The following is a 27,446-nucleotide window of genomic DNA, read 5'->3' as shown; positions in this document are numbered from 1 at the left end:
TAATTTTTGTCTCTAAAAGTTATTGACTTGATACTTGAGTTCAGGATATAAATACGTTTTAAAACAATTGTTAGGTTATGACATAGGTTAGAAGGCAAAATTTGACTGTGCAGGCTGTAGATGATTGTAGGTGAATGCAGATCTCTTTCTGTTGAACAGATGTGCCTGTAGCAGTAGATATTGGGCTTTTAATAATGAAGCCAAATATTGTATGTACTTAGGTGAAATTTGGTAGACAGATAGATATTGTAGAAAAGTAAGTGAAAACAAATGAGTAATTTTATAAATGACAAGATAAGACATAGCTTTACTTAGTGTCAGTATGCATTGATTTATCCATATCTTCTTATTTATTGGAATTGGGTTCGGAGCACTTACCTTGAATTAATAGTATAGTTGGTTTTGTAATATTTTTGAAGCTATTACAATATTAGATGAACTCTGACAATATACTTTGCTACAAGCATTTAGTTTCATACACAGCTCATAACAACTACTATTTCAGTCATATATGTCCACATTTGTGGTCTGTGAATATTCCCAGACTAACAATCTTTTGTCAGACACAAAAAAAAAGGATGTGAGCATATGCTGTATTTATATATACAATGCAACTTTGTGAACTTCTTTACTTATCAGCTAAATTATTATTATTATTTTACCTTGGTACCATTTTAAATATACCTTTTTGAATAAATCTCTTAAATTCAATATCATGTGTAAAGCATAGGTCATTTTAGGTTATGAACAATGGTGAATTGCTGTTAGCTAAGATATCTAGGAAATATGCTGGTGTAGATTATGATGTAAGGTCTTTTTACTTATTAAGTTTTTCACTCGCCAGAAAGGAAGACCCCTAAAATGTCTATTAAGTGGAGGTGTGACTGCATACATGTAGTGAGTGGTGAAGGAATCTGATGTGTACTAGTGTTTCCAAGTAGTGCATCTAATGTGAAAGTTATCATCCTTATACTGTGTCTTAGACAAAATAATTTTGAACCTGGGAACATTCAAAAGACCATGAATTTGGGTATAATATATATATATATATATATATATATATATATATATATATATATATATATATATATTATATATATATTTATATATGCAGTTGATTGTTTATATAGAAAAGCTTCCAATATCGCAACTCATTGTATTATAAAAGTTAAACGAGTTATTGAAGTCAAGTAATCCTTACTATATTTTATTAATGATACAGATTATGTCTAGGAAAATACAATCAAATTTTGAAAAGGAGAGTATTTTGTGTCGTTCACATTGCCAATATAGGCTACTATAGTTAAAACTATACTTTTGACATGTTTAATTCTAGGTGATTGTATTTTTAAATACCTTGTGTGTTCATAGTTTTTTTTTTTTTTTTTTTTTTGAGTTTTCCTTCAATTGGGTAAAGAATTAGATTGGTATTTATATTTTCAATTTTATGGTAACATTATTTTTCAGTGTTGATTATTTATTTCCCTACTTCTGTAGTTTTGGTTTCACTTAGTTTAAATACTTTTCATTACAGAAAATGCTATTATTAAGGTTTTGGTAAGATTACTGAATTCTGTTTGAGATAAATAATTTTGATTTTGTTGACATAGGGTTAAAAATACACCTTTATTCAGTAAATATAGGTATATTTGTACTTGTCGTATATCTCAGAAATAGAAATTAGATACATATAATTCACAAAATACTCAAAACATTTTTACACAAGGGGAAAGTTCAAGGAAGATATAGGATTTTGAGTAGAAGGGATGCACTTTATGCGTTTTAGATGCATGAAAATTCACCTTGGGTAACTAGTTAATATGATGTTTGTTGTTTAATGTCATAGCTTTTTGTTTTACATACCATAGTTATATATATATACTTTTTTTATACATGTTTAAGTAGTACTTTTAATGAATTTTGTTAAAGTTGTGTAGTGTAGATTTTATTTGATGTTATTTGGTTGTAGATCTTTGGTTCTTCTTAGGAAAAGCATGGGTACTGTAACGTTGTATGTTAAATTCATGTTATATTTATTTGTTAAACACCTAAAGTTGAAGTATTGTCAAGTGTTATAGTAAGTAAAATTAAAATATCAGAGTGAACATATACTTTTTGGTAAATGTAACAAGTTTTTCTTTAATGTATTGAAGTTTTTTTGGAGATCATTAGCTTTTTATAAGACAGCCCATTAATTTTATGCACAGAAGAATTACAGTTAGGAACTTTTTTCCTGGTACACAGGTGTTTTGTTTATTAAATGCTTGAGTAACTCACGTATGGGACATTTGTTCAATGTACGATACTAAAAGATTATTACAATATATTATTCCTTATTTGCTGTGGGCTTTTTTATACTTAATGTTTAATCTTAATTGCTCTGAGTTACTTTACTTGAGAAAATGATCACTCTGGTAAGTTGTAGTTGAAATATGTCTTTCAGAAGGAAATGAGGAAAGCAATTACACTTGATATAAAAAGAGCTGATATTTGCCTGCTCTCTATTTTCTCACATGTACAGTATTAACCAAATGGCTTTGCATAATGATTAATTTGCATCATTACTAGACATGTCTGCACTTTTCTGCTTAGTTTTCAGCCACTCAAGCAATTAATTTTAGATTTGTAGCTCATGAATTTAATCATAACAAAGTTAATCACTTTAAGAAATACGAGTTGATGTATGGTTTTGCTTGTGCTAACCAATATTGGTGTAAATTTTTGTCAAAAGCATTGATGATAGGGAAGTAAGGGTACTCTCACTAATTTACTTTGATCTGTTGATGAGGTCTCTTTGGAATTTGCTTTCATCTATATCAGACTTGAGAGCAACATTACAGTACAGTACCACATAAGGAAGGAATATCATATTGACTATTTGGTATTTATGAGCTTGCCTTCACTTTAGTACTGAGGAGTTATCACTACATTCCCAGTGTCATTATTGGTATCTTCATCCGGACTACTTGATTAATTGCAAGTTAAATCATCTTTGAGATGATTCTTTGTGTGTATAGTTTAATAGGTGTAAACTTATCATAGTCTTCACCTTCTATTGCCCCTCAGCATCATATGTGGAGTGCAAACTTATAGGCAGGGTTTTAAGTGCAAAGTGAAATGATTAGATCAGTATATATATATGTTTAAAAAGATATGCTTTATATCAAATGATGAACAGAATTGAGTAGATTATAAAAAAGTATCAGCTCAGTCGATTCTGAGAGGGTTGGGTGGTGGACATTAGGGTAAAAAGATGTGTTTTTAAGAATAATGATTGAACATATGAAAGGAACGGTTCTGTGTTAGTAGATTATAAAAAGGGCACTTTAAAAGACTTGCTGCTATTGAAAAGAGTTTTGTAAGCATTCATGTTGCCATCTGCATTCGTTCTAAATTATAATCATTAAAATGTTTTTGCCACCTATCTGCATCATTTGTCTGTGGGTTGTAAACCCAGGTGAGGTTATTTAGTGTATGATGAAACAGCAGTATGATATTGAAGTATGTACTGTAAAATGCCTATAGCAAGTAAATGTATTATCACCATTTTTTCTAACTTTTTCATGAATGGAGTCTTAAGTACGTTTTATTCATAACAAATACATGATATAACATTTTTCCCTTATAGATAATTTAATTTCTAGAAAGGAATAAATGAGAATACTAATTTCTTGCATTTTTTATTCGTGGCAAAAGTTGCTTTGCGTGCTGAGTAATAAAGTCAACCATAAGAGTTTTTTTAATATTTGTCTGATAGTAAGTAACACTATTATTATAGTGTACATAATACCTCTTATCTGAATTGTTTTTCTTTAGACTAAAAAATCTGGGACAGGGATTTTTAATGCATAATGAAATGTGAAGATGGGGATGGTAAAGTGTGTTCTTATTTATTTAAAAAAATTAAATGATAAAGACTTTACGTATATATGAAAGGAAAGGTCTCGCTAATTATTTTAAGAAAAATGTCAGTTCACTGATTTCTGTGATATTTAGGGTGGAGTAATTGAAGTAAAAAATACACATGTTTAGGGTCAGAGTCATTTTGGATATCAAGTGGATTGTCTCTGTGTGTACATTATGAAGCTGGTAGTTTAAAAAAAGTTGTTTGCTATACCCTTTACATTGATATCCATGTCTGTACCAAAGTCTGCTTATGAGTTGGTATTGCTGTCACTCTCCGGAGTAATGGAAGAAGTCAGTGTTAAGACATATCTTTGAATTGTATAGTTTAATAGTTGTAATATTGTTTGTTCCAATACGAATACAAACCATCGGTCCTTTACAATAGGAATGTAAGTTGTGGCAGCTGAAACCGGTAGTAAGCTTCGAACAATGGAGTTCGGTAGTTAACTGCTTGTCCGACAGTCTGTGCACCGCGCGACTGGGAGGTGAAGATCCACTTTGCTTTCGGCCGTGCTGGTTGACAGACGTGTTCTCCACCTCTCTCTGCCCACCTTTCGTTGTATGCTTTGTGTCTTCTCAAACTTGGTGTGCTTTGTGTGTGTGTTAAAATACTGTAAGTACGTGTGCTTTTGTGTTTTATTATTAATTGTGATATGGATTCCCATGAGCTGGAGACGTCCCCACGCCCCCCCATCAGCAGCAGAGTTTGCCCTGGTGTGGAGGGCCGTAAGTGTGGGGCCTTTCGCTCCTTCCCAGAAGTGGATCCTCATGAATTGTGTGCTTGGTGCTCTCGCACCAAGCCCTGTGATTTATGTATATCTTGGTCGGAGGAGCAGTGGGTGCTATATGAGGGTAGAAGGAAGCGACGTAAGCCTGCCAGGGAATCCTCGGAAGGTTCTCCGGCGACTCCCATGGTCACAGACACGTCGTCTTCCTTCCTGCCGCCATCTAAGCTCCTGCGTATGGCTCCTTCCCCTTTGGAGGGAGGGTTTCTCGTTCCTTCTCTTCGCCCGATCCGTCGAGCGTGGAGGAGGGGGCGAGGTACCCCGACATCCAACTGTACTTGGGGTCTTCCGTTCGTTCGGGGTGGGGCTTTGCCCCCCCTGGGCGAGGGGGAACCCCTCCTACTAACCCGACCTTTGCCTCCTCAGGTGCTCCTGCTGCGGGCGACGACCTCGGCCAGGTATGGATCTTGCTGGGCCTCCAGGGGACACCGAGTGTTCGGGGGCTGCTGCATCACCTGGCGGGTGCTGCTCTGGTCACTCATGGACCAGTGACCACCACCACCACCACCACCACCACCACCGTCTTGACCCCGGGGTATGCTGCCCCTCCTCATCTGGTGTACACCCAGCATGTGACTATGGTAACACCCTCAGCTGCGGTGCAGGCCCCAATTGCTGGTTTCCCGAGGAGGGTCGTGCCTCCGCCGCCCGGGTTCGCCGCTCTCGCCTCAGCCCCCGACTTTCGGTGCCCCAAGAGTTCGCCCCTGGACCTTCCACCTGTACCCAGGATGTCGCTGACTGCTGTTCTGCCTCCTGCTGTACCTGACGTTCCTGCCGTGCCTGCCGCTCCTGTTGTGCCTGCCGTGCCTGGACCAGCCCCTGCCGACGTCGTTCCTGCCTGTGGTGTTGCTGCCCCAGTCGCGTGTCCTTCCGGACAGGTGCAGCCGGGCCGTGTTGCTTCGGCAATAGCCCTGGCTCCGTCCTGGATGGAGGACCTGACGTCTGTCCTGAGGAAGCTGACGAAGAAGAAGAGGAAGAGGAGGAAGGTGTCGTCGTCGTCTTCTTCGTCGTCGCCTGCTGCCGCCTCTTCCTCATCGACTTCCAAGGCTTCTAAGCCGAGGAAGAAGAAGGCTGCCTCCTCCCCCCCTAAGAAGTCTCCTTCGGGAACTTCTAAGGGCCCGTCTCACTCCGGTGGGAAGGGGTGTTCTTCGGGAGCGGGGCGCCTCTCTCCTTCCGCAAGGAAGAAGAAGACGGGGATCAGAGGGGTACCGGCTAACACCGGTACTTCCTCACCTGGTGCTAGGGGTTCTGCCGCTACACCAGGTTCCGGCTCGGCCTCTCGTTCGTGAGAGGTACTGAGTGTACGGTCACCTGCGGACAGCCAAGGCTCAGGCTTCCGAGTTCGCTCGGCACCAGGACTGAGGCACGGAGCGGAAGACTGGCGAGGGTCGCTCAGGTGACTCCTGCCAGGCCAGCAATCGCTCTCGTAGCGATCCGCAGGTGACCAAGGTTGACGCGATGGTCCCAGACCGGCCGCGGGCTGAGGCTAGGAAGAGGTCCCCTCGATCGCAGGAACCAGCCTCAGCTGGTTCCAGCGGTTCGACGCGCCGTGAGGACAGGCACCGCTCCCACCGCGACAGTGGTCTCTGCAGGTCCTCTGACCGCCGCTCCCTCCGGGACCGGGCGGGTAGGGGGACCAGCAGCAGCTCCTCTGACGCACGTGACCGGAGCCGCTGTTCTCGGTCCAGCCGCTCTCCCCAGGAGAGCCGCACGACCAGGCCTGCAGCTCGATCGCCACCGCGGGTTGGCGATCGCCTGCAGCCCCCTAAGCACATCGGTTCTACCAGTGAGCGAGGGGGGAGCGTCAGGTCTTCCTCTCCGATCCCTTCAAGTTCCTTGGGTTACGCCGGGAAGAGCACGGCGATCTGGAGTGATTGTGAGGAGCGCGTGGTCTTAGGACCGACCAGGTCGTATGCGCATGTGGCAGGAGGAGACCAGGAGGGGTCTGTGGCTGTTCCTCCTTCTGAAGGAGGAGGGTCTCGAGAGGCGTTCTTGTTGGAGGAACTTGACGGTCCTACTCCTCAAGACGCAGTCACTCCCAAGATCCAGAAGTCATTTGCAGAGGTTATTGCGCTGATTCGTTGGCACAACGACCTCGGGGAAGGATCGCCGCTCCCACCTTCTGAGCCCACGTCCCGGCTTGAGTCGTTCTGGGGTCCTAAGAAGGAACCCAAGACGACGGTGGGTCTGCCGCGATCAGCTCTGACTGACCCGGTGATGGGCCAGGTGGACTCGCATGTCTCCGGGTAGGATGGTTCGCTAAGGTCCGGCAGGTCTTCCAAGCTACTTCCTCTGCCTCTACTGCGACAGAGGAGATTCTACGTGCCTTTGGAGGATCCTATGCTGCCCAAACAGGTTAACCCGGAGCTAGCTAGGCTAACTCCGGGGGTGTCTCTGCAGCAGCTCCTGTCGGAGAACTTATGGTTCTCACAGCAAGAGGCACTTGCACTGGAATCCACCGCCATGGCTGGAGGTATAGCCATCTCCTACCTAGCCCACCAGACGGCAAACCTGTTGGCCAACCTGGTACTTTGGCGTAGGGACGCAGTCCTCACCTGAGTGACCAGGGCGGCTGGGTGTGAGGCGGCACTGGGTCTTCGCAACTGACCGGTGCGGAGTTCCTCCTCTCTCTTCCCAGGAGAGATGGTGGACGCTGCGGTGGAACGATGGCGCACTGATGACAGTGACCGTCTACTCCACCATGCAGTCTCGAAGGCGTCTGGGCAGCCTCGAACGATTGCAGCCAAGCCCAAGAGCTTGGTTAGCGCTTCCTCTGTGGTCAAGATGATTGCATCGTTGAAGCCCAAAGGAAAGACTCTGCCTTCGACTTCTTCCAGGGGCGGTCGCCATCAGCCCTCCTCCCACCCCTCCTTCCCACGAGGGGGAGCGGGGAAGAAGTCGAAGAGAGGCGGGAAACGCTAGGGACGGCGTTCCTCCTCACCTGCTGCTGGAAGTGGGGGGTTGCCTGGCGAAACATTGGGCAACATGCCAGTGCTACGGAGCGGAGACCTGGATAGTAGACGTCCTTCGGGAGGGGTATCTACTACCCTTCGAGTCTTGGCCACCCCTCACCTCCAACCCGGTCCACCTTCAGACCTACGTACCTGGAACATCAAAGGACGTAGCCCTTCGGCAGGAAGTCCAAGCCATGCTCAGCAAGGGAGCTGTGGAGATCATCAGGGATCGTTCACCGGGCTTCTACAGCCGTCTTTTCCTGGTGGAGAAGTCTTCGGGGGGCTGGCGCCCGGTGATAGATCTCCCTCCCCTGAACCGATTCGTTCGCCAGTCTCGGTTCACGATGGAGACGGCATGTTCCGTGCTCGACTCCATCAGGGAGAACGTCTTCATGACTTCATGCTTTCGGTGGACTTGAAGGACGCGTATTTCCAGATACCCGTCCATCAATCCTCCAGGAAGTACCTCCGCTTCATCCTCGACGGGACGGTGTACCAATTCAGGGCACTTTGCTTCGGTCTCTCAACCGCCCCACAGGTGTTCACGCGAGTGTTCACTCTGGTGTCTGCTTGGGCCCACTCGGTAGGGATACGTCTTCTGAGGTATCTCGACGACTGGTTGGTCCTGGCGAGCTCCCGCTCGCGGTTGCTACAGGACAGGGATCGACTTCTCGAGTTCTGCTGCAATCTGGGGATCATGGTGAACTTCGAGAAGTCAAATCTCGAGACCAAGCAGAGGATGAAGTACCTGGGTATGCTGATCGACATGGTAGCAGGGCGAGTCTTCCCCGCAGACTCGCGGATCAGCAGATTCAGGGAGGCAGCCTACCAGTTCCTGTCTCGGCAAGAACAGTCAGCTCAGCAGTGGCAAGTCGTGATCGGCCACCTGTCGTCACTCGAGAAGTTAGTCCCTCACGGGCATCTTCACCTGCGGTCTCTCCAGTGGAGACTAAAGGAGAGTTGGTCACAGGCAACAGACCCACCTTACTTCCCCCAGGAACCTCTTAAGAGGTGTGCCTCTCTACACTTCCCCCCAGAGATGTTGCTGTTTTTGGACGTGTCAACCGAGGGATGGGGCGCATACCTGGAGGAGTTGCTGGCTGCAGGAGTGTGGGATCGTCACGACAAGCACCTTCACATCAACGTCCTGGAGCTCAAGGCAGCGTTCCTCGCACCTCCAAGAGTTCCAGGACCGCTTGGTGGGACACTCGGTGATGTTGATGTGCGACAACACCACAGTAGTGGCATACGTCAACAAACGGGGGCCTATTGTCCCTCCCGTTGTACCAGTTGACGTTGTAGGTGCACGAGTGGGCCGTGGCCCACTCGGTAGAGCTGTCAGCCTGCTACATTCCAGGCAAGAGGAATGTAGTAGCAGACAAACTCAGCCGTCGGGATCAGGTGATAGGGACCGAATGGTCTCTACACCCAGACGTGGCGGAAAGGCTCTTCAACCTGTGGGGGCGTCCAGGAGTGGATCTGTTCGCCATCCGGCACAACAGAAAACTTCAGGTTTTCTTCTCGGCCGTGCCGGACCCATGGGCAGCTGCAGAGGACGCTCTTCAACACCCGTGGGACAACCTCTTCGCATACGCCTTTCCCCCATTCTGCCTGATTCGCAAGGTGATCAGCCAAGTGCTGGTCACCCTGAATCTCCGGATGATCCTGGTGGCTCCCTAATGGCCGTCTTCTGTGGTTGGTGTCGTAGACAGGGTCTATCTCCTCTCAGAGCCACTCTTCAGCAGGTAGTGGATTTCCTCGTATTTCTTCGCCGAGACAAGCTCCTCTCCGTCCCCAAAGTCAAAGGATACAGAGCCGCCCTGGCCCTAGTCCTGAAACTGAGGGGAGTGGATATCTCGAATTCGTTCGAGATCTCCCTGCTTCTGAGGAGCTTCATGAGGTCTTGCCCACCCAGGGCGGTGGGACGTGACTCTCGTCCTTGGGTTCTGACTCGAAGTCCCTTCGAGCCACTCCGAGAGTCGTCAGACAGGGATCTGACCCTCAAGACCCTCTTCTTGCTGGGCCTGGCATCGGCGAAGAGAGTAGGGGAACTGCATGGTCTTTCCTTCAACGTCAAGCATTCCAGGGGATGGGGATCTGTGACGCTCGATTTCGTCCAGAACTTCGTAGCGAAGACTCAGAATCCTTCGGTCCCTGACAACCGGTTCGAGTCTTTCACAATCCCCTCCCTAATGGACTTCACCGACAACGATGCGGATGAGATGTTGCTCTGTCCTTTGAGGGCGCTACGACGCTATCTGAAGAGAACTTGGCACCTCAGGCCTGAGTGTCGACGCCTCTTCGTTAGCACTGGGGTGACCAAGAAAGAAGTATCCAAGAACACTTTCTTTCTGCCTGTGTGAGGTGATCAGGAGGGTGTACAAAGCTGATGGTAGCGATGACGTCCGTACCCTTTGTCCGAGAGCCCACGAAGTCAGAGGTATTGGTCCTTCCCTTGCGTTCCGCAAGAACTTCTCCGTGGCGCAGGTCCTGAAGGCAGGGGTCTGGTCCAACCAGACCACCTTCACCTCCTTCTACCTTCGGGATATAGCCCACAGGTCCTTGGACACTTTTTCCTTGGGACCCGTGGTGGCTGCTCAACACATTGTGTAGCTTACCCAGCACCCGAGTGGACAGAACAGCATCGCATCCTTGTGTGACTGCATGAATGGATGAGTGAATGAGAGTGTGACTGGCTTCTCTTCCCATCTTTTTCTCCCCCTCTACCTGTGGGCAGAGGGACGCAGTTGTCACTACGCTGGAACAGGAGGCGGTGCAGGTAAGCTACTCGACCGAGCCCCATCCTATCCCTTTCATTAGGGATAGGAGCGATTATCCACCACTTCCCCCGACAAGGGGGGGGGGGGGGGAAGTGGAAGCCAACAAGGGACAAACCCATGACTTCATATTGCCTCTTGCAATAGGAACAAGTTCTTGCTTGCTAGTTTTAAGAGGTACGCTTGCCTCCCTCTTATTACTTGGGTCCAGAGGTCTGACCATTGATCCTGTGGTACATACCCCGATCATTGGGCAGAGGCTAGGATCCCTCCCTCTGCTCTTGCGACCAGGGAGAGAACCAAGGTTGGACGAACACCAGTTTGTTCTTAAGACTCAGATTCCACCCACCAAGAAGTGAGTCTTCCTATGTAAAGGACCGATGGTTTGTATTCGTATTGGAACAAATAACAATTTGTCGAAAATGGTATTTTTCCTAACTATACAAACCTGAGGTCCTTTATACATAGTCCCACCTCATGCCACCCCTCACTCTGTTTTTTCCTGGGCCTAAAGCAAAGTGGATCTTCACCTCCCAGTTGCGCGGTGCGTGGACTGTCGGACAAGCAGTTACCTACCGAACTCCCTTGTTCGAAGCTTACAACCTGTTCCAGCTGCCGCAAGTTACATTCCTATTGTAAATGACCTCAGGTTTGTATAGTTAGGAAAAATACAATTTTCGACAAATTGTTATATTAGTCTTATTATCTATTTGCATCATCTGTCCATGGGTTGCAAACCTAGGGGGAGGTTCTTGTTCCTATTAAAATGATAAGGATATTGTTAAGATTTTAAAATGAATGACAAGGTCAGTGCTAAGATTCTTTTCATATTTTACTTTAATAGTTTTAACATTATCTTAGGGTACACCTACTACATAAATCCATGTATTAATAAACATTACCTTAATATAATTTATCTAGCCCTAAATCCCCAAAAACCGCACCAAAATTTACCACATTGGCAACCCTGTTACCTCCTATTCTGTCCGCCAGTTGGCAACACTGTCGTTGACAGATACGAAAAACCTTCCCTCAAATCAGTTGTTAACGAGCGCCCGTGTTGTTTACATCACGGCCGCTCTTTATAAATTTCCTTAAACATTTTTGTGCCTTTAAAGCTTTCATTATTTGTTAAATGAGACTTTATATGAATTACCACTCACGCATTACATCACGAAATAGTGAATTAACTTTGATTTCTGTAGTGGTTCTTATCTTAAATTACGAACTTTTGCGCGACCCGGAACTACTGACCTGTCCAATTCTACAATGGATTACCAAGAAATTACGATGCTTCCTTCTGCCAGCAACATCAGGAACTGCCCGGTTTGTGGGACAAGGATGAGTAGCAGGGAGTATGAACCACATGACATTTGTAGCTCTTGTCGTGGACAGGTTTGTGACTTGACTTCTCGTTGTGACGTATGTAAGCCCTGGTCTGACGAGGATATGACTGCTTATATGAAACGCCAAACAATCTTGCAGCGTAAAAGATCGGTTAAGGAGAAAAGAAATCGATTGCTAGAACTGTATCTAACGAATTCTTTGACTTGGGCGCTCATGATTCTGGCTCTTCGGTTTCGGTATCGTACAACTCCGACTCCGAATTAATTGATGCTTTGCCCCCTGTACAACCGGTAATTAGTGAAGTTATTTCTGATGTAGATTCGAAGATTTTGGCAATGGAAACTACCTGGAAACAGAATTTTAAGAAATTACAGCTTAGTCTAGATAGAGATATTTCTGCTAAGTTTAACAATCTGTCAGAGAATTTTCAAGAAGCCTTTACTAGAATGTCTAACACACTTTTAGATTCATTTTCAGCTCCTCGTCAGGTACCTGTCGACAGCACCATGGGTAACGGTGCGACAGATACCCCGGCTTGTGAACCCCGTCGTGGCGAAGGCCTAGGGGGGATCTGGTCCGGGCAGGTGCCTAACGAATCTTTACCCAACGTGTCCCCTGTTAGTCCCGTAACAGTGCCAAAGGGCGCTTATTTTGGAGAAGAGGGGGGGAGGGATATTAGTGTCAGACCTAAGATAGCTAGTCGTCAGGATTTTACTTCAGAGGAAGTTTCTAAGTTAGGATCTGACGATGATGATGATGATGACGCGGATTCGTGTGATATTGATGTTTCCTCGAATGGATGTCATGATGTAGAATTCAAGAAACTTTTTGATTTAATTTTGAGTTTTCTTCCTCAGGCGAGGCCTAAAGAGCAGAAGCAGCCTCCGCCTCGTTGTATTACAGAAGGGATTTTTCTTGACGGTCCTTCCCGGTCACGGGAATTTTTACGTTTTCCCTTTGCCCAGAGGTTCGCGAGAGTGAGGGCGGACGTTGCCGCTAAACTTTCGAAGGTGATCGGGGAAGGGAAGAGGAAGCTCTCTTCTCTTCTACGACACCGGAGAGGAGTTTACCAGGTGGCGGATGATTCTTCATTCTCTCGACCCCCAAGCCAAATCCTGATTTTGTCCGACTTTCAAGTCAACCCTTGCCTTCTAAGGCTTCGGTCTCTGTCTCAATTGAAGATTTTATTGCTATGGAGGCTGTTATGAGCTCCTTACAAGAAGCTCAATCCTTCAATATGTGGGTCCTCGGAGGGCTTTTAATGTATATCAAGGACTCCGGGTTTGTTCCTCCTGATGCTCCTCTTTTTGAGAAATTCTGCTCATCCATTTCAATCGCTTCTGTACATCAGAACGAGCTTGCTGCTTCAATGCAGGCCTTTCTTGTTTCTCTAAGGCGTAACCTGTATTTGTCGCAGTTACCCTCCTCTGTATCGGAGATTCAGAGAACCCGTCTGTTGTCCTCTTCTCCTTTTGGCGATTTTCTTTTCGATATTTCTGTGCTTTCTGAGGTTTTGAAGGAACATCAAGGTGATGCCTCTTCCCAAGCTCACTGGGCCTTATCAAGAGCTTTTTCCTCTGGTCTTCCTCCCGTTCCTTCAAGGAGTAAGCGTAAGTTTAGGACCAGATCTGTACCTTCTGCTCCAGCCCAACAACCTCCTTCTGGCTCTTTTTTCCAGATTACATCTCAGCTTGCTGGTGCCTCTTCTTCATCCTCTGGTGCTCACCCTTTGAAACGCGGGAGAGGTTCTTGGCGTGGCTCTAAGGGCAGAGAAAGAGCTCAACCTCCAGGAGGACCTTCTTCTTCTTCTTCTTCTTCTTCTTCCTTGTCTCTGCGTAAGAATTTCGGAAGTAGGAGTCATCACCTCGCCTGGAGACCGCAGTAGGAGCTTGTCTCTCCCGCCATTGGTCAGCTTGGCAGGGGAGAGCGGTGGATGCTTGGGTGGTGGAGGTCCTGAAGGAAGGTTACGAGATCCCTTTTGTTTCCAGACCTCCACTTTCCAATCGTCCTCTCGAGTTCAGCAGTTATTCCCCTCACTCAATCAGGGGTCAAGCCTTGGAGAAGGAGCTTTCGGCCCTCTTGGAGAAGGATGCCATAGAGCGAGCTCCTCCTTCTCCCGGGTTTTACTCTCGGATGTTTGTAGTTCTAAAGGCCTCGGGTGCCTGGCGCCCCATCATAGATCTTTCGGTTTTGAACAAGTTCATTCTAAAGTCCAAGTTCAGGATGGAGACGGTCCAGACTGTTCTTTCATCCGTCAGGAGGGGGGACTGGATGATTTCCATCGATCTGCAGGATGCTTATCTGCAAATCCCCATCCATCCAAGAAGCAGACCTTACCTTCGGTTTTTCATGGACTCGGGAGTTTTCCAGTTCAAGACCCTTTGTTTCGGCCTCACCACTGCTCCACAGGTCTTTCTCGGGTGATGGCTCCTGTTTCAGCTATTCTGCATCAGTTAAACGTAAGGATGCTTCGGTATCTGGACGATTGGCTAGTCCAGGCCGAATCTCTAGAGAAATGTCTCCGGTCGAGGGAGATAGTTCTGTCTCTTTGTGTCGAGTTGGGCATTCGTGTCACTTCGACAAGTCCAATCTAATCCCTTGCCAGATCATGACTTATCTGGGGATTGTTTTGAATTCCCAGATTTTGAGGGTTTCTCCCGCTCAGAAACGGATAGACAAGCTTCTGAGTCTGATCGAAGAATTTTTGTCCTCCGTAACGCAGCCAGTTTCTCTTTGGAGGTCTCTCCTGGGCTATTGTTCATCCCTCATCCAACTGGTTCCCGGAGGTCGTCTCAGAATGAGGTCCCTTCAGTCGACACTTCGCCAGTCATGGGATTTCGTGTCCGAGGACACGATAGTCGCCTCTTCTCCACAATGTCAGAAGGATCTCCGTTGGTGGATGCAAGTTCACCGCCTCAAGTCAGGGACATCTCTTCTTTCGGTTCCTCCGGACCTAATGTTTTGGTCCAGACGCCTCGGATCAAGGTTGGGGCGCACACCTGGGCTCCGAAGCCGCTTCGGGCCTTTGGTTAGAGGAGGAGAGGAGCATGTCAATAAATTGGAGGGAACTGAGGGCAGTGTACCTAGGCCTTCTTTCATTTCAGGAACAACTGTTGGAGTCGGTTGTCGCGATCTTTGTCGACAACACCACAGCAGTCTCGTACTTGAGAAACCAAGGCGGCACACAGTGGTTTTTGGATCTTCTCACTCAGAAGCCCGATCAATCCTGTGTTGGGCAGAAGACAGGGGGATTACGTTGGTCCCTCAGTTTATCCTGGGCCATCACAACGTCTTAGCAGACGCCTTGTCGAGACCGAACGAAGTTCAAGGGTCGGAGTGGACACTTTGCCAGGAAGTCTTCGACAGCCTCAGGAAGAAATGGCCTGTCACAGTCGATCTGTTTGCCACCCCACTGAATTTTTCGGTGCCAGATATTCTTCACCCCTTACCAGACTCCTCAGAGTGCCGGGACAGACTCTCTTTTGCAGGACTGGGAGGGACTTCAAGCCTATGCTTTTCCTCCGTTCTCTCTGGTGAGGTCAGTCCTCAACAAAGTGAGGGCAACCAAGCGTCTGGATCTCACCTTGATCGCCCCCTTCTGGCCACAGAAGGAGTGGTTTCCCGACCTTCTGGAAGCACTGGTGGAACCCCCCATTCGCCTGCCAGAGAGACCAGATCTTCTCAAACAACCCATTTTCATCGGTTCCATCAGAGGCTCCACATGCTTCATCTTCATGCCTGGAGACTGTCAGGAAGGTTCTCCAAGCACGAAGGGTTCTCCTCCAGAGTGGCGCGACAGTTGGCTCTTGCCAGGCGGCAATCAACCAGAGTAAATTATCAGGCTAAATGGTCGGTTTACAGACGTTGGTGTAAGTCTCAAGGACATTCAATTTCTAGACCTTCCTTACCGAAAGTAGCGGAGTTTTTAGTTCATTTACATCATGACAGGGCCCTGTCACCTTCGTGCATTAAGGGTTATAGGTCTATGCTTTCCTATGTTTATAAGGCAAGGCTTCCTGAGATCTCTTCATCTTATGTCATTAGAGATTTACTTCGATTTTTTCCCTATCTCGACCCAGGCCGCAGTGTTCGCCTCCGACATGGGACGTTAACAAAGTCCTTCAAGCCTTAAGGTTCCCTCCGTTGAGCCTCTGAATTCTGCCAAATTTAGGGACCTCTCTTCTAAGACACTCTTCCTTGTCTCACTGGCTACAGCCAAGAGGGTGGGTGAACTGCAAAGCACTCTCTTTCTGGTTGCCAGATCAGGACAAGACATGATTTTTTCATACCTTCCTGAATTTGTCGCAAAGACTGAATCGTCTGATAATCCCATTCCAGGTCTTCGTACTGAAGTCGCTGGTCGACTTTGTTGGCAATTTAAATGAGGAATTAGTTCTTTGCCCATGTTAGGGCGCTCTCATGTTATTTACGCCGCACGAAGGACATTCAGGGTCGTCCCCGTCATCTGTTTGTTTCACCCCGAAATGTCAAGAGACCTATTTCAAAGAATGGTGTATCCTTTTTTCTTAGAGATCTGATCGTTAAAACTGGTGGTTTGGCTGCTGGGGAAGACCAGACGCCGAGAGCACACAGTATTAGAGCAGTTGCTACATAAGTAGCTTTTATGAAGAACGTCTCAGTCGCCAAGGTGCTTGAGGCGGCGACTTGGCGTTCTAATTCTGTTTTTGCCTCTTTTTACTTGAGGGATATTTCTCATAGTTCTAGGCGACCTTCGTTCTTTGGGCCCGTTGGTGATGGCAGGACAGGTCGTCAGACAGGAGAATTAGGTAGTCTTCCTGTTTTACGTTTGGTTGCTACCTGTATATTATTCATTAATTTTTGTTTTGTTGTATATATTTTTTGTTTTTGTATTATAATCCATGGCAGTTTTTGACGTAGTTATAATGGGAATTAGGCAGTTTGGTATTTAGGTGTTTTTGATGACAAGGACTGACTGCTTGGCAACTCATGCTGCTTCTATTTTCAGTGTGAAATGGTTCCAGCCACTGGGTTGTCGGCACTGGCGACTACGCTTCTCCCAGATCGATGCTGACCTAGGACTAGCCACTGGTTCGCTTGTCCTGACGACTCCTGCTTCTTCCACTGTCCTGGACAGGGAATTAGTCGATGGATCGTCTGCTGTCATCTGGTGACTCGCTCACCATCTACTTTTTGTCTCACCTGTCTTCTCGGAGTCAGACACTCGTGTGAGATCAGGCGTCATTTAGTAGCCCTGAGTTTCTTGTTGACGAAGTCGGTTGCGTTGATACACCCCCGATGATCGTGTAACACGAGACCAGGTTGGACTGTCAGGCATTCGTCCTTCGGGACTGAATCGCCTTTTTGCTCCGCGCTCCTTTCTCTTGGCACCAGAAAGCTCGAGTTAGGAGTTGCTCATGAGCCGATTCGTTGCTGGCGACTTCGGGTTGCGTTGATACACCCCCAAGGTTTGTTTAGCTTTGAATCGCCCAGACAGTCCAGACACTCATCCTTTAGAGAAAGAATAGTGCTTGATAGTCTTCAGGGTGCAGCCTTGCTGTCCGCAATTCGTCTGACTGGTCACCTGGTCGGGCACCTGACTTTAGTACAGACGGACTGACTATGCACTTACTCCTTGTCCTGTGCTACCGCAGTTGGTGGCATTATGGTAGGAGACTTTGAGTTGTTAGTATCTTTGACCTTGGGTTGAGTTTTGACTGCCTATGATATATATTTCTTTGTTTGTTTTCTCCTATTCTGTCCGAAGGGGAAATTGTATTCAGATTCCCTCCTCCTTTTCAATGTGGTTAATCGGGCTAGATAAATTATATTAAGGTAATGTTTATTAATATGGAATTTTTATTCTAAAATTAATATTAATAATACTTACCTGTATAATTTATCTAGCCCTAAATCCCCAAAAACCGCACCAAAATTTACCACATTGGCAACCCTGTTACCTCCAATTCTGTCCGCCAGTTGGCAACACTGTCGTTGACAGATACGAAAAACCTTCCCTCAAATCAGTTGTGATAGGCAGATCGTGGGGTAGGATGGGTGGGACTAGATAAATTATACAGGTAAGTATTATTAATATTAATTTTAGAATAAAAATTCCATTTACTAAGGTGTAATTCCTTGGTCAAGGGTTTTGAGTATGAAACAAAAATGCTGAATTAGGTCACTTAAGGTAGGTTTTGAGAAATTTCAGTTTGTTACTGTTTCTTTCCAAAATGGAAATGTTTAAGAAAATAGTCATCTTATATCAAACAAGAGACTTGGTAAATACTGGATTAGGAAAACGTCATTGCACTCCATCATGTAGTGGTAAAGCGGAATCATTGTGGTTAAGTATGCACGTTTAGAAATGTGTATGGTTATTAGATCACCTGTACTGGCTGTAGAATAGCTGTTGCTATACCTTTGGCATCAGCATCCACATCCATGTCACCATAAGCTTATGTATCCTAGTCTGCATTGGCACCTGCAACTGAGTATGTATGTCAGTACGTATTGGCTTCAGTCTGGACTGAAGATAAAGTCAGCCAAAAAGATGTTTCCTGTCATGTTTTATTTGAATAGTTGCTATATTATTATAATGTATCCCTGCTATCTGTTCATTATTTGTCCCTGGGGTGCAAACTTATTGGCAGGCTTCTTGAAGCTGAATGAAATAGTTAGGTCTGTTAAGATGATGAATTTTTCTGAAGTTAGTGCAGTACGGTACTGTTTTTTCTCATCACTGAAATATTGAAGTGATAGTCTTGTTAAATATTAACCCTTAAACGCTGAGCCTCTATTTACCAAAGTGTCTGTCGTATGCAGGTGGTGTTCGGGAGTTAGCGCCAAAGCGGAAAAAAGTTAAAAAAAAAAAAATCACAGCACGCTTAGTTTTTAAGATTAAGAGTTCATTTTTGGCTCTTTTTTTTTTTTTTGTCATTGCCTGAAGTTTAGTATGCAACCATCAGAAATGAAAAAAAAATCATTATCATATATAAATATTGGAATATATGACAGCGCAAAAAAAAATTAATATATAATTGTATACAAATTGTGCTGTGAGCAAAACGGTTAAAGCTAATGAATTAATTTTTTTCCGTTGTACTGTACACTAAATTGCTATGGTTTTGGTATATAACAAATTGTAAAGCAATCAAAGCAACACAGAGAAAATATTATCACAAAATGATGCATGAATTCGTAACGCGCGGATTTAAAAAGTTTTTTTCAAAAATTCACCATAAATCGAGATATTGTGCTAGAGACTTCCCGTTTGTTGCAAAATGAAATTGATTGAATATTACTAGACTGTAAGTGTTTTAGCTTACAATTGCAGTTTTCAACCATTTTGGTCGAGTTAAAGTTGACTGAAGGTCGAATTTTTTCTATTTATCGTTATTTATATGAAAATTTTTCAAAACTGATAAAAGCTACAACCATGAGTTATTTTTTGTTGTATTTTACATGAAATTGCACTTATTTTCATTTATAAAACTATGCAATGGCTAATATAAAACTGTGCAAAAATTTCGACAAAGTGATGAAAGAATTTCTGAGATTTTCGGCCGAGTTACCACGCTGACGTAAGGAAAAAGTTTTTTTAAAAATTCACCATAAATCGAAATATTGTGCTAGAGACTTCCAATTTGTTGCAAAATGAAGGTAAATGATTGAATGTTACTAGAATGTAAGTGTTTTAGCTTACAATTGCATTTTTTTACCATTACAGTCGAGTTAAAGTTGACCGTAGGTTTAAATTTTGCCACATCATGATTTATATGAAAATATTTCAAAACTGTTAAAAGCTACAACCATGAGTTATCTTTTGTTGTATTCTACATGAAATTGTGCACATTTTCATGTATAACACTTTATGTAACGCCTAATAGAAAACGGTGCGAAAATTACGACAAGGTGACTAAAGAAATTCTGAGATTATCAGCAGAGTTACCGCCCGTGAAGGTAAGGAAAAGGTTTTGTTCAAAAATTCACCATAAATTGAAATATTGTGCTAGAGACTTACCGTTTGTTGGAAAACAAAGGTAAATGATTGACTGTTACTAGAATGTAAGAGTTTTAGATTACAATTGCGTTTTTCAACCATTTCGGTCGAGTCAAAGTTGACCAAAGGTTGAAATTTTGGCACATCCTGATTTATATGAAAATATTTCTAAACTGATAAAAGCTACAACCATGAGTTATTTTTTGTTGGATTTTACATGAAATTTTGCACATTTTCATATATAAAACTTTATGTAACAGCTAATATAAAACGGTGCAAATATTCCGACAAAGTGACAAAAGAATTTCTGAGATTTTCGGCTGCGGACGTAAGGAAATTTTTTTTTTCAAAACTTCACTGTAAATCGAAATATTGTGCTAGATACTTCCAATTTGTTGCAAAATGAAGATAAATGATTGAATGTAAGAGTTTTAGCTTACAATAGCATTTTTCGACCATTTCGGTCGAGTCAAAGTTGACTGAAGGTTGAAATTTTGGCCCTTATCGTGATTTATATGAAAATATTTCAAAACTGATAAAAGCTACAACCATGGGTTGTTTTTTGTTGTATTTTACATGAAATTGCACACATTTTCATATACTATAAAACTTTATGTAACGGCTAATATAAAATGGTGCAAATTTTCTTCAAAAATTCACCATAAATCGAAATATTGTGCTAGAACTTCCAATTTGTTGCAAAGTAAAGGTAAATGTTTGAGTATTATTAGAATGTAAGAATTTTAGCTTACAATTGCGTTTTTTGATCATTTCGGTCGAGTCAAAGTTGACCAAAGGTTGAAATTTTAGCACTTATTGTGATTTATATGAAAATATTTCATTACTGATAAAAGCTACAACCATGGGTTGTTTTTTGTAGTATTCTACGTGAAATTGTGCACATTTTCATATATAAAACTCTATGTAACAGCTAATATAAAACGGTGCAAAAATTATGACAAAGTGACAAAAGAATTTCTGAGATGTGTCGCTCATGCTTTCTCTAGTGCAAGAAGAAAGCTATTCGTGCATGCGCGCCTGGGTAACGCTTGTAAACAAAACAACAGTGTGATCTGTGAACTCCTAGCATCCCTCAAGGCGTGTGATTTAAAATTTTTTGCAAACTAGGCCTATAACTATTTTTCCGTGAATATGAAAAAAACTTTTTGTAGTCGACGTACCATACATCCACTTAGCACCCGACAGACAATTTTGGTCAACGTATAATACGTCCAGTCGGCGTTTAAGGGTTAAATGAAAGGTCTTAGGTTATGAAAAAAGTTAGTTCACTAATCTGTGGGGATGAGGTAGTTGTCGTTGGTCTTAATATGTAGACTATGAAAACAGTTATTTAAAGCCCATCCAGCTTTAGTAGTGTTGGGTCAGTGAGATCTTAGTAGAAAGGTATCATATGTCATTACATCTAACAGAGACACTTCATTATAAGTACAGTAATATGTACTTTCTGTACTAGTGAACTCAAGGTGACTTTTGCACCTTCAGTCATTTGGTTTGTGTGTGAATTTGCTTCAAAGAAATGGAGTGAAAATCCTTGAGCTTCAATATAAAAATGCTTGTAAACTTTATCATGTTTTAACTGATAAAGACATGCTTTATTGCTCTACCATTCTAAAAAAATTTAAGCTTTTTCTAAAAGGTCTGACATTTGTCTTTGTGGCTCTTGCATATAAAGCATTCTCTTTTCCTTGGCTTTGAAAAGAAGTCATATACTTGACTGTATACCTATGTTGTATCTCAAATAATAATATTGTAGGTATTAATTACTTTGTTATTTATGGAAACTATTGTAAGGTTTCTCTTGCATACTTTGTTTTACAGATTTCAGAATTATAGATTAAGAATAGGAACCTAGAAAAACCTCTTGACATAATTTGAAAATTTTTGAAATCAAATTTTACTTTATAAATATTTTGTAAGTAGTGCCATAGTGTGGAGGTAATTGTTCTTAACTGTGGCCTGCGTCTTCTGATCCTGGCTGCTCTTTGCTGTTCCACCCCTCTCAAAGAAAGATTGGTTAAGCTACAAGCAGTATAGTCAAAACACTGGAAAAAGCAAACAGTGGACATGGATAGGTCATCATGCAGTGTATCCTTGATTTAAAGCTTTAATTTTAAGAGTGATGTATATAGCTAACTTGGGTGTTGTAGAAAAATAAGAAAGAAGGACATAGAATAAGCATAATTAAACTATGAAATGAGTCTTCTGTGACACTGCACCCAGTATATGCTTCTGAAGTTCCAATGATTCCACTAGAGTATGAATAACATTCTTTAAGCTGTTCACAGTTTGAATAAACTTCTGGAAATTGAGAGGTAATAACCCTTACGAAAGACAAGGCAAGACTTGGAATTATCTTTATATTTAGTATTTCATAGATGATTGTATAGGCTCAGATCTGATTGCAAATGATGATAAATTTTAGAAAAATTAGATGCAGTATGCACAGTGAGCTACAGTCAGAAATGAATTGCAGGATCTCATCAAATAAATTAGATGCAGTATGCACAGTGAGCTACAGTCAGAAATGAATTGTAGGATCTCATCAAATAAATTGATTGAAATTCAAGTTTTTATCCAACAATTTTAATCAGCAAGTTAGCTGATTAAAACAAAACTGGGAAACAATATTCAAAACATGACAGAATAAAATGTAGATTTGCATGAAACGGCAGTTTCTTTGGGTAGGCAATATTTAAAGTTTTGGACCACAGACTCTGACAAGCACTGAGATAATTAGGATTTCTGGCTGCTTGTTGACCATGCTCCTGACTTATTCAACCTGGCATGAATTCATTCAGTCAGGCACTCAGAGGAAGACCTCCTCATCTATCTTGCATAAAGTAGTACTGTACGTATTAGCATTTTAAACTATCACTTTTGTATAAGTAACTTACCAAGTATTTACATAGCTATAAGTTCCACTTTATATGGCAGCTTGAATCTTTTCTGCTTACAATAGTTTCTATTCTCCCACTAGTGGGCGGAACTGGTCACCTACGCAAGAGTTTGAAGTGTTACCCATGAAATTTTGGATAGTCACGCTGCCATATTAAGTGCAACTTATAGCTATGTAATTACATGGTAAGTATATACTACAAAAAAGTTAGTTTATTAGAAAAATGTCATATTTCTCACCGCCAATTTTCCACTTGCTATCATTTTATTTTTGATTATGAGGCTGAGTGGCCTTCTTGCACCAGTGTATGGGGTTAGCCCTCAATACTGTACTTCCATCCACCTCTATTGTTCCTTTATTTTTTTGTTCTTTCTTATACCTTTTAAATATACTGTGATGATTGTTTTTTATTAGTGAAGCAAAAGCAGGTAGAACACTTGCTCTTTATCATTACTTTACCCACTTTCCACTTTGGTTTACATTTCAAAGTTAAGCCACTTTTAAATCCTTCTTTCTTCAGATTTCTTTGTGTCATAGTGACTTGCTTGTTGAGTCAAATGTTTTATTCTCCCTCTTCATGTATATTTCCATATACAGTACAAGAAACTTATAACGAAAGGGAACGCTACCCATAAGTGTCAGTCAAACTTTCTGAAGGGCATTCATTGTGAATTTCTTAGAAATGAGCTGGACCTTCTCTTCCATGATATCGTAGAGAGCTTTCAAGTGGAAGTCAGTAGATATGGTGCCATTTCTCTCCTTTGGAAAATGTCTTGACTGCAAAAGGTATAATCACTATCTATCTCATCTTTCCCTTAGTCTTATCAGTATGTTAGGGTGCTATTATGTTGATCCCTTCAAGTGACAAAAATGTAGTGGATGTTACCATGATTTCATAGCTTTATTATTTTTTGTAATCTCTTGGGTAATTTTATTTTCCTTATTGCTGCCATCTTTCTTTCCCCATGGTACATTTGCTCTCAAGATAATAGCTAACTATTTGATTCATATAATGGTACTGGAGTCTTAGTAAATGGTAGACATTTGACAGCTGGTATTAATGAACTTCCAGATCAAACTACTGAACCAGTCACCCTTGCTATATTATTTTACCTTTGTTCATGTTGTGGTTATCCTTGGATTTTAGTCTGTCTGGCAGTTAAATTCTTGATAGTAAGGTAGTCAGTGTTATGCTCCTTTCAGCCCACTTCAGTAGGTGCATAAGCAAAGTGTAGCCATTTTTCATCAGTCCATAAATGCTAATAAGATGGAAATGTAGGGAGGATTTTTTGATATGGGCATTTTAATTCTTGGGTATGATTTATTGAGAATATTAGCCACCACATATAAGTCTGGGTGTGTGTATTTTCATCTTGGTCACCGATGCTTTCTGAAAAAAAACGACAATATTTTGAAACTCAGGTTTCAGAGATGTCTTTCAATGATAAAGATCTTGTCATGTCTGAATCTTATCTGAACATGTCTTTTGTTTATTTTGTATCATCAGTGTATGTCTTTAGTTGTCTTCAGAATCTTGAGTATACATAATTGATTGTTTACAGGTATAATGCTTTTCTGCATTTGTACATACATATCTTTAATGTTACTTTGTTGTAGGAAATTTAATAATGAGTAGAGTTTAAATATGGAGCAAGGGAATAGAGTGTAATAATTATAAACTGTATTAGACAGTGTTGTGTTATTAACACCAAACAATATCAGTCATATGTAAATAGATTTTTATGAAAAAATTAATGTGTAAAATAAATTGGAAGTATGGAATATTACATTTATCAAAGAACATTAAAATAGATCAAATACAACTAAAAGAAGTTATACAGCAGATAATAAATCTGTTTTAGCATTCCTCTTTTTGTACTTAATTTATGATAGTGTTCTTAAGTAAATGTAATATTTATTTCTTGTCCTATCATTGATTATGTCTACTGTGATAAACCATATACACATACCTATTACCCAGCCGTTACATTTTTAATTTGCTTTTTATATTCTGTTTATTTTGTATCATTGATAAAAAGTGCAGGTATGTCTTAGTGTTTATTTGTAATGTCTATTTTTTGTCACAGGGTATGCTATAGAAGAAAGTATACCCTGTACAGTCCAATAAAATGGCAGAGCATCTATACTATATCTGATTGGCTTAAGATAGAATCATTCTAGGGTTATACCAGTTAGTCAGACTCTTGTGATGAAGTTAACATTTTAAAAATGCAGCATTAGAAATATTACATTTGATTCAACTGGAATAGTTATAATTAGAGTTTAGCAGTGTCATTTTCAATGTCATAGATGTATAATTTTTTCTTTGTGGGTTGAATATTGATTTGTTAGGTCATTGAAATGTGTAATGCTTTTCCTCTCCTACTGTAGCAGACATATCCCTTATATGCTTGCATCTTGAATGCCTGTTTATTTTTTTTCCACCTTTGTTTTTCTCTTCCAAGTTTGAATGCACGTCGCAGCCTGTTGCAATTGAATAACCTTGCGAGGATGCACCAGCTGCAGCTGCTGTAAGTAGGTCGTGAACCAGCTGCTGCTCCTATGGCTAGTTTATTTTTCTCTTCACTTTTTACTCTTCACATGATCTCCAGTAGAGGTCAAACACCTAGAGAATAATAATTCTGTTTGTTTAGCTTGGGTTTCATATTATTTTTTTTAATCTTTCAAAAATGTTTCAGATTTATTTGAGAAAGTCAGAGCTTTTCATGATCATTTTCTGCAAAAATGAGTGGTAATGTGGGTTTTAGTTGATTATAAGGTAGATTAAGGATGAATTATTCTTAATTTGAATAATAAAAGGACTACCCATAATCTTGTGTAGATTTATTTATTTTAATTTTTTTTTAATAAGTAGGAAGACAAAGCAGGTAAGTTTTTTACTAATCATAAAAAGGAGCCAATTTTTATAATCTTTTCCAAATTTATTCAGTGTTTAAAAAAAAGTAATAACACTACCAGTCACTCCTTAGTGTAACTGACTAACTTTGGAGATAAATTTCATGTACGTACTTCTGATAAGGGAAATCAGTCTGCCCTTCCATGTGTTGTTTCCCAGTTGCTCTATAATTCTAATCTAAATGTTCACACATATGGTTGGGACATTTCTTGAGTCAATGATTAAGTGTATCTTGAAATGTGAGTTTTTGTTTATATATGCTAAACTTGTTAATAATGATTCTGAAGAATTGAGGGGATCTAGGATAATCACACTAATTTTTACAGTAAGATAGACCATTAGTACATGAGCAGATACCATTTTTATATTAGTAATTTGTTTTAGTTAATTTTTTTTTTTAAGTTTCAGTGACAGTGTAATATTCCCCTTTTTGGTGATGCTTTATCCTAAACCACTTGCTGAGATCATAAGGTCGTAGAATGGCTATTGACCTTTATACCTTTTCTTGGGAAAGTAGTGGACTTTTTCTTAGGAAAGTAGTGGAGGGGTCCCTAAAACACATTGACAAAGCAGTAAACCAGCAAGAATTTTTTGGTACACCATTTTCCTATTAGAGTATTAATTTTCCATTGCATTTACTGTAATATAAAACACAATATAAAACACACATTGCTGAGTGTGTGTGTGTTGCTCATGTAATTGTAAAAGTTGATAATTGTTTATACAAAGTATAAACCCCCTATTTTACTCCTAACAGTATGGTGTTTTGTTAACTGAGAATTGAATCATGAGCTGCTAAACAAAATTTTGAGTCTTCCATTTAGATGAGTTTCCAGCATTTGAAGAAGCCCCCTCTACTTTCCACCTCACGAAAGACCAGGTTGATGTCTAGGCTATCATGAGATCATGAGATGCAGCTATGCTTGTTTCATCATGAGTACTATTACCCTTCATTTATGTACCATAGAAGATCTTGCTTCATAATAAGATTGAAACAGATTCCAGTGTTCATTGATAGGACATTGTGACCACTGAGGCACAAATGGGTCAACAGAAATAATGTACGTACATTGAAAAATGGAATTTCATGACACACTGATTTACCTTAACAGTGAGATTTTCTGAACACTTCACACTGTAATTTCAGTTGAAGTTTCTGAGTCATATCAACCTGATGTAATAAAAGCACAGGTTTTAGTTTCATTAAATTGTAGCAAAGTCAAAGGCTCCCAAGGCCTATTAACTTATTGTGAAAGTTACACAGGTTCTCAAAGATACAGATACTGTACAGTGTGACAGAATTGAAAGTTCAAGAGATGCTTTGTCTACCCAGGTAATACAAGCACAGATTCTTGAAACACACCTTAATGTTACCACTGTCACCATCACTGTGAAATGGCTACATCCTATATCAGGACATAGATTCTAAAAAAAACTGAAGACCCCAAGATTTATTAAGTTTGTTCACAAGACTAGAAGTACAAAAACCAAAGATGTCTCAATATGCTAGAGGACATATAAGCACATCTAGTGTAGCTTCAACACACTAAGTGTTAGTTAAAGATGGAAAGGCATGATAACAATAAACCTGATGAGCTGTTTTCTGGCTAACTATGAGAAAATCAGCTTAATTCTGCAATTTATATTAAGAATAGAAAATTTTGATATTTACCGAGCTTGCACATTAAACATAGTATATAATAGGAGATATGTTTGTCTCTAATTATTATTATTCAGAAGATGAAGTTTATTCCTGTGCAACAAGCCCACAGGGACCATTGACTTGAAATTCAAGCTCTTATTAGTCTTTGGGCTGTAAGAATCTGGTACTAGCTGTAAGCTTGATTTTTAACAACTCTGAA

At 41.7% G+C, this 27,446-nt stretch overlaps 1 protein-coding gene across 3 annotated transcripts in view; it reads left to right on the top strand.

Annotated features, from left to right (window-relative positions):
* LOC135195581 (SH3 domain-binding protein 5-like) overlaps positions 1-27,446 on the top strand; it is a 132,793-nt gene that overhangs the window by 61,321 nt on the left and 44,026 nt on the right. For 2 of the 3 annotated variants that reach the window (XM_064221887.1, XM_064221885.1), the window contains one exon: positions 25,133-25,198. The exons of the other annotated variant lie outside the window; for it this stretch is intronic. In XM_064221887.1, coding sequence (XP_064077957.1) covers positions 25,133-25,198 — 66 coding nt within the window. The remainder of the gene's footprint in view (positions 1-25,132; positions 25,199-27,446) is intronic. 3 annotated transcript variants of the gene reach the window in all.

Source organism: Macrobrachium nipponense, chromosome 16 (genome assembly GCF_015104395.2).
Source record: "Macrobrachium nipponense isolate FS-2020 chromosome 16, ASM1510439v2, whole genome shotgun sequence".
In the NCBI taxonomy this organism is placed as follows: Eukaryota; Metazoa; Arthropoda; class Malacostraca; order Decapoda; family Palaemonidae; genus Macrobrachium; species Macrobrachium nipponense.
This window is presented reverse-complemented; position numbering and strand designations above follow the sequence as displayed.